Below are 15081 nucleotides of genomic sequence, written 5' to 3'. Positions count from 1 at the left end.
GCAACAACAGGAGTAGAATATCACCATTTTACAGCCCCCGAGCAGTAGACGATCCAGGCAGTGACCATCGGTGGCAGCTAAAAATGTTAGTGACCAGCTAACGGGTAGTGGTGACCATGCCTGAACCCACCCATAAATCTTAACATCGCAGAAAACCACAAGCAGCAGACACTCGGGGGCTCTGACAAGGGGGTACACAGCCCCACCTGTGACGTCCACCTGCCACAAACCAAACCTGAACCAGGTTCCAGCCTCCAGCCAGCAGCGGATGGCAAAACAGAGGACAGAGGCACACGGCAAACAAAACCAAGGGGGTGCGATGGCTTTTCTGCTTCAGCAGATGGACCGCAAGGGAATAAAAGAGGAATGGGGAACCCCATAGAGTAAAAAAGACTCATGCCAACAGACACAACGTGCGGCTTGTGTTCAGCTCCTGATTCCAGCGAACCAGCTGTATACTTGGGGACAGTTATGAGACAGTCAGTTAAACTCCAGCCGTGATGGAGTATTTGGTGATATGAGGATTGAGAGTTACCTTTTAGGTGTGATCATGGTATTGTGGCTGTGTTTTCAGCGTGAGACTTTGTCTTTTAATACAAAGCAGCCCGGATTGCTTTCGGGCAGGGTGAGAGGAGGCTGGGACTTGCTCCACAAAGACCCATGGGGGGCGGGGCGGTGGGGTGCGTAGAGGCCCTGGAACTGCTCCAGCTCATCATGCTGGCGCTGGCTGACGAGGCCGCGGTGGTCCAGAGTAATGGTCTCTCTGCTCTTGGTTATTTGTGGGACAATTTTCCGTAATAAAAAACTGTAGAAATGAGCTTCCTTTTTAATTAATAGACTTGATTTTCTGATAGTTTTAACTGACAGGAAAAAAATAGAGTGAAAACTACAAGAGTTCCCACATACTCCCTTACCCCTCCCCACCTACCCATTTCCATATTTTTAACATCTTGCTCTTGCGTGTTACATTCGTTACAGTTGATGAACCAATACTGATATAATATTATACAATATTGATACATTATTATTAACTAAAGTCCACAGTTTACATTAGGGTTCCCTCTTTGCATTGTACATTCTATGGATTTGGACAAATGTATAATGTCGTCTAGCCACCATTACAGTATCATATAGAATAATAATTTCATGGCTCTAAAAATCTCCTGTGCGCTACCTGTTCCTCCCTCCCTCCCTCCCCCCAACCCCTGGGAACCACTGATCTTTTTATGGTCTCCATAGTTTTGCTTTTTCCAGAATATCATGTAGTTGGCATCATACAATGTGTGTCCTTTTCAGATTGGCTTCTTTCACTTAGCAAGATGCACTTACGTTTCCCCCATGTCTTTCAGTGGCTTGATAGCCCATTTCTTTCTTTTTTTTTTTAATTTATTTTTATTTATTTATTTATGGCTGTGTTGGGTCTTCGTTTCTGTGAGAGGGCTTCCTCTAGTTGCGGCGAGCGGAGGCCACTCTTCATCGCGGTGCGCGGGCCTCTCACCATCGCGGCCTCTCTTGTTGCGGAGCACAGGTTCCAGATGCGCAGGCTCAGTAGTTGTGGCTCATGGGCCTAGTTGCTCCGCGGCATGTGGGATCTTCCCAGACCAGGGCTCGAACCCGTGTCCCCTGCATTAGCAGGCAGATTCTCAACCACTGCGCCACCAGGGAAGCGCAATAGCCCATTTCTTTTTATCACTGAGTAACAGTCCCGTTGTCTGGATGTATCACAGTTTATTTATCTGCTCACCTATTGAAAGACATCTTGGTTGTGTCCAAGTTTTGGCGATTATGAATAAAGGTGCTATAAACATCCATGTGCAGGGTTTTGTGTAGACACAGGTTTTCACTTATTGGGGTGAATGATCACCAAGGAGCCTGATGGCTGGGTCACACGGAAACAGTATGTTTAGTTTTGTAAGAAACTGCCAAAGTGTCTACCAAGTGGCTGTACCGTTTTAGCGTTTCCACCAGCAACGCATGAGAGTTCCTGTTGCTCCACATCCTCGCCAGCATTTGGTGTTGTCAGTGGTCTGGATTTTGGCTACTCTAGTAGGTGTGTAGTGGTATCTCATTGTTGTTTTAATTTGCATTTCCCTAATGACATAGGATATTGATCATCTGTATATCTTTTTTGGTGAGATATCCAGATCTTTTGCCCAATTTTTATTTGGGTTGTTTGTTTTCTTGTTTTAAGAGTTCTTTGTGTATTTTGGACGCTGGTCCTTTATCTGATCCGTGTTTTGCAAAAATTCTCTCCCCATCTGTGTATTGTCTTCTCATTCTCTTGACAGTGTAGTTTGCAGAGCAGTTTTTAATTTTAATGGACTGTTTATCAATTTTTTCTTTTATGGATAGGGCTTCTGGTGTTTGATCTAAGAAGTCATTGCTACACAAGGTCACCTAGATTTTCTTTTACATTATCTTCCAGAAGTCTTATAATTTCGTGTTTTACCTTTAGGTCTGTGACCCATTTGGGGTTAATTTGTGTGAAAGGTGTAAGGTCTATGTCTAGTTTCTATTTTTCTTTTTTTTTTTGCATGTGGCTGTCCCATTGTTCCAGCACCATTGTTAAAAAGATTATCTTTTGTCCATTGAATTGCCTTTGCTCCTTTGTCAAAGATCAGTTACTGTATTTGTGTGGGTCTATTTCTGGGCTATCTGTTTTATTCTGTTGATCTGTCTATTCTTTCACCAATACTTGATTAGTGAAGTTCTGTAGTAAGTCTTGAAGTCAGGCAATGTCAGGCACCTGACTTTGTACTTCTTCAATACTGCATTAGCTATTTTGGGTGTTTTGCCTTTCCATGTGAAGTTTAGGATCAGTTTGTCAGTATTCACAAAATAACTGGCTGGGACAGAAATCAGCTCTTTAGGGGTCTTCCTTAAATATGACATTGATGAAAGAATTAATATGAAAGAGAAAGCCCAAAACAAACATACTGTGGAGGAAAAAAAGGAGGAAACAGACTATGCAGGGAGAGTAAGATTATGAAAAGACATTATTAATATGAGGAGTGAGATAAAAGAAGATATTGCATCCTTGCAATAAGGACAAAATGCTCTTTTTTAAACTAACAGAGAACAAAATAAGAGCTCTTGAAATTAAAAATATAGCAGATATGAACATTTTGATAGATTGAAAGATAAATTGAAAAGAGTCTCCCAGAAAGAGATGTGAAAAGTTGGAGAGGAAATACAATTAGAGGGCCAGTCCAGAAGTTCCACCATGTGCTAAATAAGTGTACCTCAAAGAGAAAATGAGGGACTTCCCTGGCGGTCCAGTGGTTAAAACTCCGTGCTTCCACTGCAGGGGGCGCTGGTTTGATCCCTGGTTGAGGAACTAAGATCCCGCATGCTGCGCAGTGAGGCCAAACTTTTTTTAAAAAGAGAGAGAGAGAGATAAAATGAAAGAAAAGAAATGTTCAGGAAATAACTGAAGGAAACTTTCTAGAATGGAGGAATGCAAGTTTCCTGATGGAAAGGGATTCATGAGTACCCAGTATAAGAGATGAAAACAGAGACACACTAAGGCACATCAGCAAATTTCAGAAAACCTGGACCAAGGAAAATATGTTCCTTCTCCATCTTGGGGGCAGGGGGGCAGTCTTTTTTGATTTTTTGTCTAGATGTTTCATCAATTTGAGACAGGGGCATTAAAATTTCCTACTATGTTTGCAGAGTTGCCTATTTCTTTAATTCTGTCAAATCTGGCTTCATTATATTGAGGCTCTGTTATTAGCTGCATAAATGTTTATGACTGTTATGTCCTCCTTATGAATGACCTCTTGTATCATTCTGAAATATCCCATTTTATTTCTGGTAATGCTCTTTTCCTTAAGTCTATTTTTTTCCAGCTTTGTTGATAGATAAATTACATACCATAAAATTTCAAGCTCTTGAATTACACAGTCCAGTGGATTTTAATATATTCAGGGTTGTGCAACCATCACTAGTCTAATTTTGGAACACTTTGTCACTCCAGAAAGGAATCTCATGCCCATCAAGGGGCTCATTCCTCCAGCCCCCTTTTTGGCTACTACGAATAATGCCGTTATGAACTTCTGTGTAAAGGTATTTGTGTAAGCATATGTTTTCAGTTGTCTTGGGAATATACTTGGAGTAGAGTTGTTTAACTTTTTGAGGAACTGCCAAACTGTTTTGCAAAGTGGATGAAGTCTATTTTGTCAGATATTAATACAGCCACTCCATCTATGGGGAATCCTTTTTCCATTGATTTACTTTCAATCTCTCTGTGTCAAGTGCACAAACAGCATATTTAGGTCTTTTTTTAACTCTGTTTTTATAGTTTCTGCTTTTTAACTGGAGCTTTATCCCATTAATTTAATTATTGACACTGTTCAGCATAGGTGTACCAGTTTGGTTTCTGTTTCTCTTCAGATTTCCTCTGTTCTCCCTTTGCTGCTTTATTTTGGATTATCTGACTATTTTTAGAACTCCATTTTATCTGCTTTTAGCTGTAGTTCTTTACATTCTCTTTAGTCGTGGCTCTAGGATTACAGTACACATCCTTAACTCTTCCGTCCCCTTAGAATTCACACTGCACACTTCACGTGAAGTATAAAAACTTGGCAGCCGTACAGGTGTATCTGCCTCACTCCTGCCTTCCTTTATGCTACATCTGTCTAAGGTATTGCATCTACTCACATTATAAACCCCACAAAACAACAGCATTTCTGCCTAAAACAGTCATATCTATTTTTTAATGAGAATGAAAATAATCTTTTATATTTTGCCCAGGCATTTATCGTTTCTCACATCCTTCATGCCTTCTAAAGATTCTTCATCATTTTCCTCCAGCTTAAAGAACTTCCTTTAGCATTATTTGTAGTACAGGTCTGCTGGCAACAAATTCTCTTGGTTATCATTTATTTACAAAGGTCTTTATTTTGCCTTCCTTCTTTTTTTTTTTAAATTATTAGCACCTTTAATTATTATTTAGCTATTATTAGCACCTTTAATTATTATTTATTTATTTGGCTGTGTTGGGTCTTCGTTTCTGCGCGAGGGCTTCCTAGTTGCGGCAAGCGGGGGCCACTCTTCATCGCAGTGCGCCGCCCTCTCACTATCGTGGCCTCTCTTGTTGCGGAGCACAGGCTCCAGACGCGCAGGCTCAGTAGTTGTGGCTCACGGGCCTAGTTGCTCCGTGGCATGTGGGATCTTCCCAGACCAGGGCTCGAACCCATGTCCCCTGCATTAGCAGGCAGACGCTCAACCACTGCGCCACCAGGGAAGCCCTTGCCTTCCTTCTTTATATTTTCAGTGGTTATAGAATTCTAGGTTGACGATTATTTTACTTTTAGTTTTAAAATGCTGTTCCAGGCTCTTCTTGTCTCCATGGTTTCTGATGTGAGGTCCACAATAGTTCAAATCACGGTTCCTATGTAAGTAATATGTCCTTCTCTGGCTGCTTTAAGATTTCTCTGGCTTTCAGCAGATTGACAATAATGTGCCTAGGCATGATATTCTTGGTATTTATCATATTTGGGAATCACTGAGCTTCTTGAATCTGTACATTAATGTCCTTCACATAACTGGGGAACTTTTCAGCCATCACATTTTCTGACCCATTTTCTCTCTCTCTTCTGGGACTCTGATTATTCTCCCCTTCTGGGCCTCTAATTATCATTATGTTAGACCTTCTGACATTGTCCCGCAAGTCCTTAACACTGTTCACGTTTGAAAATCTTTTCTCTCTCCATATTGGATAAGTCCTGTTTCTGTACTGAAGTTCACTCTTTGAGCTGTCATATCCATTCTGCTATTAAACCCATCCAGTGATTTTTTAAAATTTCAGATACTGTATTTTTTTAGCTCTAACGTTTCTCATGTTTTTTTTTTCTTTGCTGAGATTTCCTATTTTTCATGCAGTAAGAGAATATTTTCCTTTACCCAATTGAATATTGTTATAATAGCTGCTTTAAAGTCCTCGTCTAATAATTCCAACACCTTCGTCATCTGTGGATTCATCAGGTAAGTTTGTATCGTATCCTGAATATTGTGAATGTTATGCTGCGGCAACTCTAGATTGTTACACTTCTTGCCTGAGTGCTGATGTTTTCGTTTTAGTTGACAACTACCTTGGTTAGACTCAAGCTGCAAACTGTCTAGCCTGCTGTGGCAGCTGCTCAAATATCAGTTCAGGTGTTTTAGCCTTATCTGCAAGCTATTTTGAGTTGGCCCTGTGCACACATGGTTCAGATGTCAACCACAGACTTGGGAAGAGTTTACACACAGAACACGGACCTACTCTTCTCTCGCTCTCTCCTCTCTGGAATTCTCCCCTCACTTTGGCAGCTGTGGACACAAAGGGCTCTGTCCTCTGATTTCTCAAACCAGAAAGGCTGCGGTTTCTACCAGAGCATCAGGTAACTCACACCACTCTGTGTCCATGGCCCAAAGCTTCCGATTTTCCACTCCCACCCAAAGTCTGCCCACCTTTGTTCATGTTCCAGAGCTTTCAGGGAACTGTTTTTGTTAGTTTGGGTTTGAGGATGAGGGACTATATTCTGTCCAGACTTTACAGTTGTTACCTGCAGAAGAGTTAGTCTTAGGAGCTTACTTTACCTTACCCACCAACCTCAAATTTTATACCCAGGCAAACTACTATTTAAGTGTGCAGATAAAGCCATTTTCAAATAGACAATGTCTCAAAAAAATCACCTCCCAAACTCCTTTTATTGGAAAACTACTGGAGAATGTCCTCTACCAAAAATGAGGTTTTGAATCAAATAAATACATACATGTGGTCTAGGGTTCAGAAGATGCAACACAAGACAGAATCAGAAGGAATCCTAGGGGTGACAGTAATGGGGAAACAGGCCAAGAGGACACTGAACTCACAGTGTTAGAGAAGTCTTCAGGAGTGATTTGTTCAAGAAGACAAACTTAACAAGACATCCAATGTACCTGAAGATTTTGAAAAGAGATTTACATAATTAAGGAAGTGTTTGGACTTCAATTACTATTAAGTACACAGAAAATTAAACCAGTCTAAAAACACCAGAAAATTATTTCACTCCAGGGAAAACAAAACGCACTGGAAAAGGCAAAGGAATCATAGTATACCATGTGGTTTACCTGTAGACAGATGTTACATAATCATGATGTAAATCCTGAATGTTGATCTGGTTAAAACTACTACGTAACTATCAATCACCTGAGGATGGAAGTCCTGGAAAAGTGGTGGTATGGGGGATGAAGAAAAAGATCTAAGTTCGTAGTTCTCAGCCTCAGCTGAGGGTGACTTCGACCTCCCAGAGGACGACTGGCAATGGCTAGAGACATTCTTGGTTGTCACTTTGTGGGGGAGTGGATTGCTGGACCTGGTGGGTAGAACGCAGGGACGCAGCTGAACACCCTGCAGTGCACACCCGAACAAAGAACTGATTGGTCCAAAATTGCAGTAGTGCCACAGCTGAGAATGCTGAGCTAGATCATCATTTTCAGTAGTGGTGTGTCAGCAGATGATATCTAAAATTAAAGCATCAAGTAGCAGCATGGTGAGAGATGCAGTGATGAATATAGAAAGAATTGGTTGAAGGCTTCGGGAATGGGAAGTGGGGCTAGGTGGTGAGGTCCTGTTGGCTTTGTAACAAGCCTTGTAGAATTCTGCCTCTTTAAACTATGTACACATACAAGCTTGATATTTCAAGCAACAATTTAAGTGGAATTAGAGAATTATTTAGAAAGATACGAAAGTGTGTAAAGGAAGGCAGAAATTCCCTGAACCGAGGTGGTGGCCAGGCTGGTATTCTTGCCCTCTGCCAGGATGTGGCCACGCTTTACTCCCTGCGTAAATCGCACCATGTCTGTATGTAAGAATGATGTGATGGAGAGAATGGCACTCCCTCTTACAGGTAACTAGATCTGCTCCAAGGCTGTGATCTTCAGGACTTGGCTTAACCTGTAAATGTGGTGGGTGATTAAGGCACACGCCTCCTGGTGGCAGCACGCCAGAATTGTAGGCCCAGTGTGGTGTGTGTTTGTTTTGGGGTTTGTTTTTGTTTTTGTTTTTTTGAGGGACCATGAAAGTTCAGTGGTCAATTGAGGAAACTGCAGCAAGCATTTAACTTACTCAGTCTCTGAGGTTCCTGTCACCACATGAGCAATTTGGAGCATCTGCTTTAAGGATGGTAGCAGGCTCCACAGTCCCGTTCTGGTTAAACTGAAGTTTCAGTTTGTTAAAAGGCTGGGAAACTAAAGTGCAGCTCTGCTCTTTCTTTGCTCTTCTGTCCTCTGTGCTGGAAGGAGAATGGAGCTGCATGTGCCCATCCTGCCTCGCTGGTCATGGGCTTGCTGATTCCAGGTTGAATTGTGTTGCCGGTGTTTCTGTGCCTTCTTGGAGGAGGGTATTCATATGCGTCACAGCACAGCCACCTGACACCTCCATGCTGTCACTGCCCAAGTGCCCCCTGTGCAGTGGCAGCTGATCCCCAAAAGCCCACGCAGCCCGCAGCTCTCGCCTTGGTGTGCTTCTTGCTCTGGGGGCCGGACTTCATCCAGAGCTTCTTTACTTGCAAAGCAGCGTATGAACTTAAGCTAGGTGTGGCTGAGGGGAGATGGAAGGGGAAAGAAGGGCATGAGGGGCCCACGGTCAGGGTGGGCTCCGTGGCAGGGGCTGCTACCCACTGTGGGCTCGAGAAGCTGGTCCTTCTGTCTGGAGCAGGTGTCGCGCTCGTCCTTGGGGGGTCCTTGAGCCCCTCCCCATGCCTGCACTGACCCATCACGAATAGCGCAGGGGCCCGCCCGACGGCGGCAGGGTGCGGTCCTCCTCTTGGTCCGCCCTCCTCGCACCGGGCTGGCCGCCGAGGCCTGGCGGGTGGGCGGCCGGGGGCCGTCTGTGCTGCAGGCATCTCACCAGGGCCTCAGGCAGCTCCGTCCCACACAACCCACGTCGCCGTGTCCCATGGTTCCAGACCTGACCGGGTCTCCCCACCCCTCCTAACCCCCTCTGGTCCAAGCGCCCATGCTCCCAGCCTGGGTTCTGCCCTCTCTGCCTCTGCCCCACCCCCTCCTCCCATCCCGAGTGACTGACGCTCCTGAAACATCAATCGGCCGCATCCCTCTCATGCTCAAAACCTAAGGTCTCAGCTGGCACTCGAGGCTCTGCTGATTGGGCCTTGGGCCTCTCAGAACCCAGGCTTTTCTTCTACCCCCTCCCCGCTGGGTTCACACTGCTCTGGCCCCCTGGCCATCTTGCTGTCCCAGGAACGTGCCGGGCTCGTGCTCGCCTCAGCGCTCGGCCCTGGCTGCGCGGGCTGTCCAGTGCCCCATCACCACAACCCAGCGCCTGTGCACAGCGCCTGCCCCTCTCTCTTGCCGGCCCTGCTATCTCTGGTGGCACTCAGCACAGCTGAGATGACATTTGCTCATTGACTCCGTGCCGTCCGACTCCCCCATGAGAATGTAAGCCCCCGGAGGGTGGGGACGGACCGTCCACCCCCTGTGCCTCCTGGATTTAGCGGGCCCTCAGAGCAAGAGTGGTGGCTGGAATGAATGAATGAGCACTGCTGTCTCAGCGCACTTGTGGGAGGAGAGACGCAGAGAGAGGGAGATCCGTGTGCCTCGGATTGCGTGTCCCGGGTATCTGCGGTCTGAGTTGGGCCCGTTGCTTCCACCCAGGCAAGCTCGGGGACAGCCATCCCCTCTCCTGGCCCAACTCTCCACCACCCTCTCCCTCCACCCAACTTCTTTACTTCCTGAATTCACCTGGCTCCCTAGTCACACTCTCAGAAAATCAGTGAAAAGGACAGCTGCTAGGAGTCACTGCAAAGACTGCGGCTGCCGCCCAGAATCAGGCGCGTCTCCCCCTCCCAGGCAGCCTCCTGGACCGCCCTTCCCCGGTGGCCAGCTGTCTGGCTTCCCCATCCAGGCCTGAAGGGGTTCCCGGGCCCCTGGAGAGCCGGGGTGAAGCAGGCTGAGCTGGCCTGGAAGAGGCCCGCAGAGGTGATCAGACCCGCTTGCTGGGTCCTGGTCATCAGAGCCGGGCACCTGGTGCGTCCGAGATGGGGTGTTGGATTTGTGAAGACTCACCAAACCTTGCTGACTCTTGTTTGTGGCTACACTGCACTTTGATGGTTTTTAAGGAATCCACAGCAAGAGAAAGAAGTACAGCAAAACGTGCACTGGCGATCACAAGCCTGGGCAGGGTTTCAGGTGCTTATCAGTTCTTGATCATCAGGGCAGTTTTCTTTCCTCGAAGACAGCGCTTGGAGTGGTCATGAACTCAGCCCTCCTGTGGGTTCGCTCTCTGTGCCGCCCTCCATGCCCAGCACTCACACCAGGAGCTGTGGGGACAGCAGGTGCCAGAGCCCACCTGGGAGGGGATGGGGGCTGGGCCATCAAGGGAGGCGTACGTAGCTCGGGGGAAGCTCGCTCTCCCCGCTCCAAGCCCGGTCCGCCTTCCTCGCGGCAGCCGCAGGGACATTCACTCCCGGAAAGCGGCCCCGGCCGGTGCCCAGCTCTGGGCTGCAGGAGGCCCGGCCTCACCCTCCCCGCCGTGTGGCCTCTGCTCGGTTTCCCCGAAGGCACCTTCGCTCCCGCGGGGCCTGCCCACGTGTGCCCCCCTCCAGCCGGGCGCTGGGTTCCAGGTAGCTCACCGCCCTGCCCCCTCTACCCACAGGTTAACGACGAGAATGTCGTGAAGGTCGGCCACCGGCAGGTGGTGAACATGATCCGCCAGGGAGGGAATCACCTCGTCCTCAAGGTGGTCACGGTAACCAGGAATCTCGACCCAGACGACACCGCCAGGAAGAAAGGTGCCCTCCCAGCCGCCAGCCCTGCCCGAGGGATGGGTGGGGGGCAAGGCTCTTCCCCCCAGCCCCCTGTGCTCAGGCGCTTGCGGGGTGTGCCCCATCTCCTGCCACTGGGGGGGTGTCCCGTTCCCCCTGCCCCAGAGTAGGAAACAAGTCAGAAAGGGCGGTTAGGAGGGGACTCGGGCTTGCCCACAGGTAGTGGCGGCCTCAGGCCAGGGCTGTGTTCAGCAGACAGGGGCCTGGGGGCTCCCGCTCCAAACTGACCTGCATCGGTCACTGTGATGGCACGCAGCCTGGGCCCATGGAACGGAGAGGTCCTCAGGGCCACCCTCCTTCCCAAGGGAGGTCACAGCTGGGGGACACTGGGGCTGAGCAAGGCCTGCAGAGGGGCGCCGGGAGCAGGCCAGAGCCACTCCCTGGCAGGAAAGAGACTGGAGAAACACGTCGGGACCTCCGGTATTTCAGCACTGCCGTGACCACTGCCAGCTTCCCCACCCTGGGGGAGGCCCCATCTCAGCCTTTCCAGGAGGTTCAGGGGCCCCACCTGCCGTTTGTTCTGGAAGGGGCAGGGGGGTGGCGGCACTGGGGCCCGGCTCTCACCTCCATCTCTCCTGTCTGCCCCTCAAGCTCCTCCACCTCCAAAGCGTGCTCCGACCACGGCCCTCACCCTGCGCTCCAAGTCCATGACTTCGGAGCTGGAGGAGCTCGGTAAGTGCCACGTCCGGCCCGCCCCAGCCCTGCGCTGTCGCCCGCACCCAGCACGCCAGCGGACCGGCCTCAGCGAAGCCCCAGCCTCTGCATGGCCCTCTGCTTGCTCGCTCGCCCCTCTCCTGGCCCCGACACCCGGAAAGGGGTCAGGAAACGCCCCCGTGTGCGGCGCTCCCATGCTGGCCCGCTGGGGTCCTGCCGGCTTCGGGGGTGGTTAGTAGTTTCGCCTAACCTCTTTTTGGTTCGTCTAACATTGTTTTGTTTTGAATTTTTGGGCCTCTCACTAGTGGATAAAGGTAAGCTGCCCCACTGTGGCCCCCCCAAGCAGCCCCCCTGCTGTCTAGGGTGCCCCCCGAAATCTTCCCCCCTGTGTGTGGCTCAGACCAGAAAGCCGCGGCCCTGGCGTCTGGCATAGAGAGCAGTGGGGTTGGCGGGCCTGGTGGGCTGCAGGCCAAGTGGAGGGAGGTCCTGGTGCCTTCTCGAAAGGACTGCAAAGGACAGAGGGCTGTGGCCATTGGACCCCACCACATGGCCTGGGGAAGGATATGCAGAGCAACGTGAGCCCTGGGTCTAGCGGCCACGTGGCTGATGAAGAGGGATGACTCCGGGCGCTGGTTAAACGTCACACCGGGGTGTCACCACGGCGCCCAGGGACACCTCCAGGAGGAGGTCGCTCTGACCACACGGGAGCGGGCGAGTGGACTGACAGCTTTCTCCGCTGAGAGCTCGGTGGGCAGGGAGGGGAAGCATCTGTGAGCTCTGCCCAGGGCAGGTTCCGGGGGCACAAAACAGATCGTCAGGCCCAGCTGGTCCGCGTGCTGGGAGTCCCAGCATCCTCACTGGTCTGCCACCTGCTGTCGCTGCCACCTGGTCCCGGCCTTCAGGGGGAGACGCTTTCCTTTGGCCCTTCCCTCCAAAAAAGTACAGAGCGGCCCCTTCTCCCTTGCAGCTCCTTTGGGAGGGTCTCCCACACTCTGTCCTCCCCAGGCCCAGGCCGTCTCCCAGCGAGGGCCCCCTCGCCTGTCACTGTGTCCTGGGTCTAGAATCTGCAGCTCAGCTGGAGACCTAGGTCTTCTAGAAGAGGGCAGCACTGCTGTGGGGCTGCCCACCTCCACCCAGAGCCACTAGTTCGCCCAGAGCCCCTTTCCTCTGGCCCCTCCTTGCCCACACCTTGTCTGTCCAAACAAGACCCTCCAGGAAACGCCCCCTGAACCCCAGGCCTGGCCCAGCCCCCAACGGGGATGACAGTGTGAATTCACCCGTGCTTCTCTAAGGCCAGGCAGCATGTGCCACACGGGCTCCCCCCAGGAGGACCCACAGGCAGGTCACCCTCAAGGGGCCGCAGCTCAGGGCGCTGTGACGGTCCCTCCTAAGAGCAGCCTTGGCTCACGCGGTCCAGTTCGGCGGGGTGCCAGGAAGGGGCGGGTGCTGAGCGAGAGGAAAGCCCCTTGTCCCCGCGGGAAGGTTTGCTGGAGGGCAAATCAGAAAAGGCAGGCCACCTGCCGGCAGGTCCCAGGAGAGCGTAGACAGGGCACCCCTGCCCACCCGCGTGTGCCCCAGAGCCAGGGGTGTGCGCGGTGGGCGGTCGGCCCCCAGCGAGGCAGTGCCGCCGCCACGGGACTCACGCTCCCCTTTCTGTTTGCAAGCCTCCGTCCGGAAGAAGAAGGGTAAGGGGCGACCCGGTGTCTTGTCTCACCCCCCGCCCGCACGCCTGTGGCCCTCAGCGTCGAGTCTAGAACGTGCCGTGACCTTGTACTGTCTCCTGCCTGCTCGGGGTCCTGTAGGGGGCCCAGCCCCAGGACGCGGCCCGTTTCAGTCTGTCACACCTGCCCCGCCCCTCCTGTCTGTGGTGCCCCAGCGTGTTCTACGTGTCCACGTCACCGTGACTGTGGGGACCCCGCGCCCTGTCGCCGCCGGGCCTGCCCGGGTCGGGGGTCAGGCAGCCTCCGTGGCTGCTGTCAGGGTGCAGGCCAGCAGGGCCCCCGGCAAATGGACCCCTGAGCGCCCTCTGCCGTGGGTGGCGGCTGCCGCCTCCCTTCAGCTCCAGAAAACCCCCCGCTCTCCAGGAGGCCTGCGCTACACGTGCAGGCAGACGGCCCTTGAGCTGGGGGCAGCTGCAAGGCCGTGCCGCTCCCTGCCCCTGCCCCTGCCCCAGGCCGGCATGGAAACAGAGGACCCAGCCTCTGTGCCGTGAGCAGCTAAGACACCAGCGCCACATGCCCAGCAGCCGGGCCCCGAGCGGCCCCTCCCGCAGCAGTGCCCACATCCGGGGGGTTTCTCACCTAGTAGCTGGAGACGACTCCCCCGGCGACTAAAAGCACTGTCCCTTCAGGGTCAGGCGGTGACCCTCGCACAGGCCGTAGGCGCTACCGCTGAGACAGCACGGTACCCAAAACGCTGAGATGGCGAGGCAGGCCTCGGCACCCAGCAGGGCGGTATCTGGGGGCAGGGTCGCGGGTCCTGGAGCACCGGGAAGCGCCTCCTCTCTCACCCACCGTCTCCCCAGAGGCAGGCTAACCCTCGCAGCCTCCTCTGGAGCAGTCCTGGGCCTCCCCCACACCCCCAGGGGCTGCCCGGGAAATTCCCAGTGGGCTTTCTAGGATGGGTCACTGTGTCAACCACGTGGTGGACGCCCAGGGCACAGGAAGTTTCCTGGGATTACCTTCCCCTCTGAACCCCTCTTCGATCCAAGGCCAACACCAGCTGGCAGGAACCCTCCGTCCACCATAACTTCCAGAAGAGGCACCACACCAGGGGCTGCAGGAGCCCCGTGGCCACAACAGGGTTAGCCGTGAAAGTCTGTTGTCAGGGGGAGCAGCTCAGACTCGGAGCCGGCCCAGCCTTGGGGGCGCATGTGGCCTGCCCCCACCCGCCCCCAGGGGCCCCAGCAGCCAAACACCCCGGGCTGTGACAAAAGGACAGAAGTCGTGTTCCGCACGGCCAGCCTGGGCCAGGGCAGAGGCACACAGAGGACAGGCCAGAGTCCTGGAGAGGGGGACCCACCTTCCTTCAGAGAGTGGAGAAAATTGGATGCGAGTTTGAGCTCAGACGCCTCGAGTATTTCCTGAGGACCTACTCTAGTCCCCGGACACCATGCTCACGGGCACCAGGGGGCGCGGGACCACCACGAGAGCCACGCTGGCCCAGGGCGGCTCCAGGCCAGAGCTGGTGGGACCGGCTTCACCACGGCTTCCAGGCCCTGCGGGCACCTCCCGCTGCTCCCGTGGGCCCGTCCCTTGGAAGGCGTGTGACTGGTCAGGGCCCGCAGGCCGGGGACAGTCGGCTGGGGTCAGAGCACCCGCCCCCATTCCCGCACGGCCTCCTGGGACGATCAAGCACGAGACAGGCCGTTGGCAACAGCTGCTGCTTTGGCACGAGCGCTCATCATCTATGATGTCGGTGCCGTCGGCGCTTGGCTTTCCTCTTGGAAGCTGTGTCGTGGAGGAGATCCTGGGCCGTGCCCTCTCACCCCGAGACGGGGCAAGGCTGGCTCTGCCCCCCAGAGAGCCCGGCAAAACAAGCTGTTCAAGGTCACGAGGAGGGACAGGCTTCCTGGACGCCTCCGGGATTAGGACGCATTCCATGAAGCTGACTGCCCGAA

At 52.3% G+C, this 15081-nt stretch overlaps 1 protein-coding gene and 1 long non-coding RNA gene across 2 annotated transcripts in view; one reads left to right on the top strand and one right to left on the bottom strand.

Annotated features, from left to right (window-relative positions):
* SHANK2 (SH3 and multiple ankyrin repeat domains 2) overlaps nucleotides 1-15081 on the top strand; it is a 559042-nt gene that overhangs the window by 517028 nt on the left and 26933 nt on the right. The window contains exons 18-21 of the mRNA XM_082476803.1: nucleotides 10640-10775; nucleotides 11400-11480; nucleotides 11863-12037; nucleotides 13041-13147. Of these exons, the coding sequence (XP_082332929.1) occupies nucleotides 10640-10775; nucleotides 11400-11480; nucleotides 11863-12037; nucleotides 13041-13147 (499 nt within the window). The remainder of the gene's footprint in view (nucleotides 1-10639; nucleotides 10776-11399; nucleotides 11481-11862; nucleotides 12038-13040; nucleotides 13148-15081) is intronic.
* LOC309636519 lies at nucleotides 3624-8895 on the bottom strand. The gene is made up of 3 exons (XR_014250044.1): nucleotides 8093-8895; nucleotides 5258-7488; nucleotides 3624-4908 (listed from the first exon to the last, which is right to left on the bottom strand). It is a non-coding gene; the product is annotated as an uncharacterized lncRNA (long non-coding RNA).

The sequence above is a fragment of the Balaenoptera physalus genome (genome assembly GCF_965194825.1).
Source record: "Balaenoptera physalus genome assembly, chromosome: 10".
Classification (NCBI taxonomy): Eukaryota; Metazoa; Chordata; class Mammalia; order Artiodactyla; family Balaenopteridae; genus Balaenoptera; species Balaenoptera physalus.
Note: the sequence above shows the minus strand (reverse complement) of the source record. Positions and strands in the feature narration are given on the sequence as shown.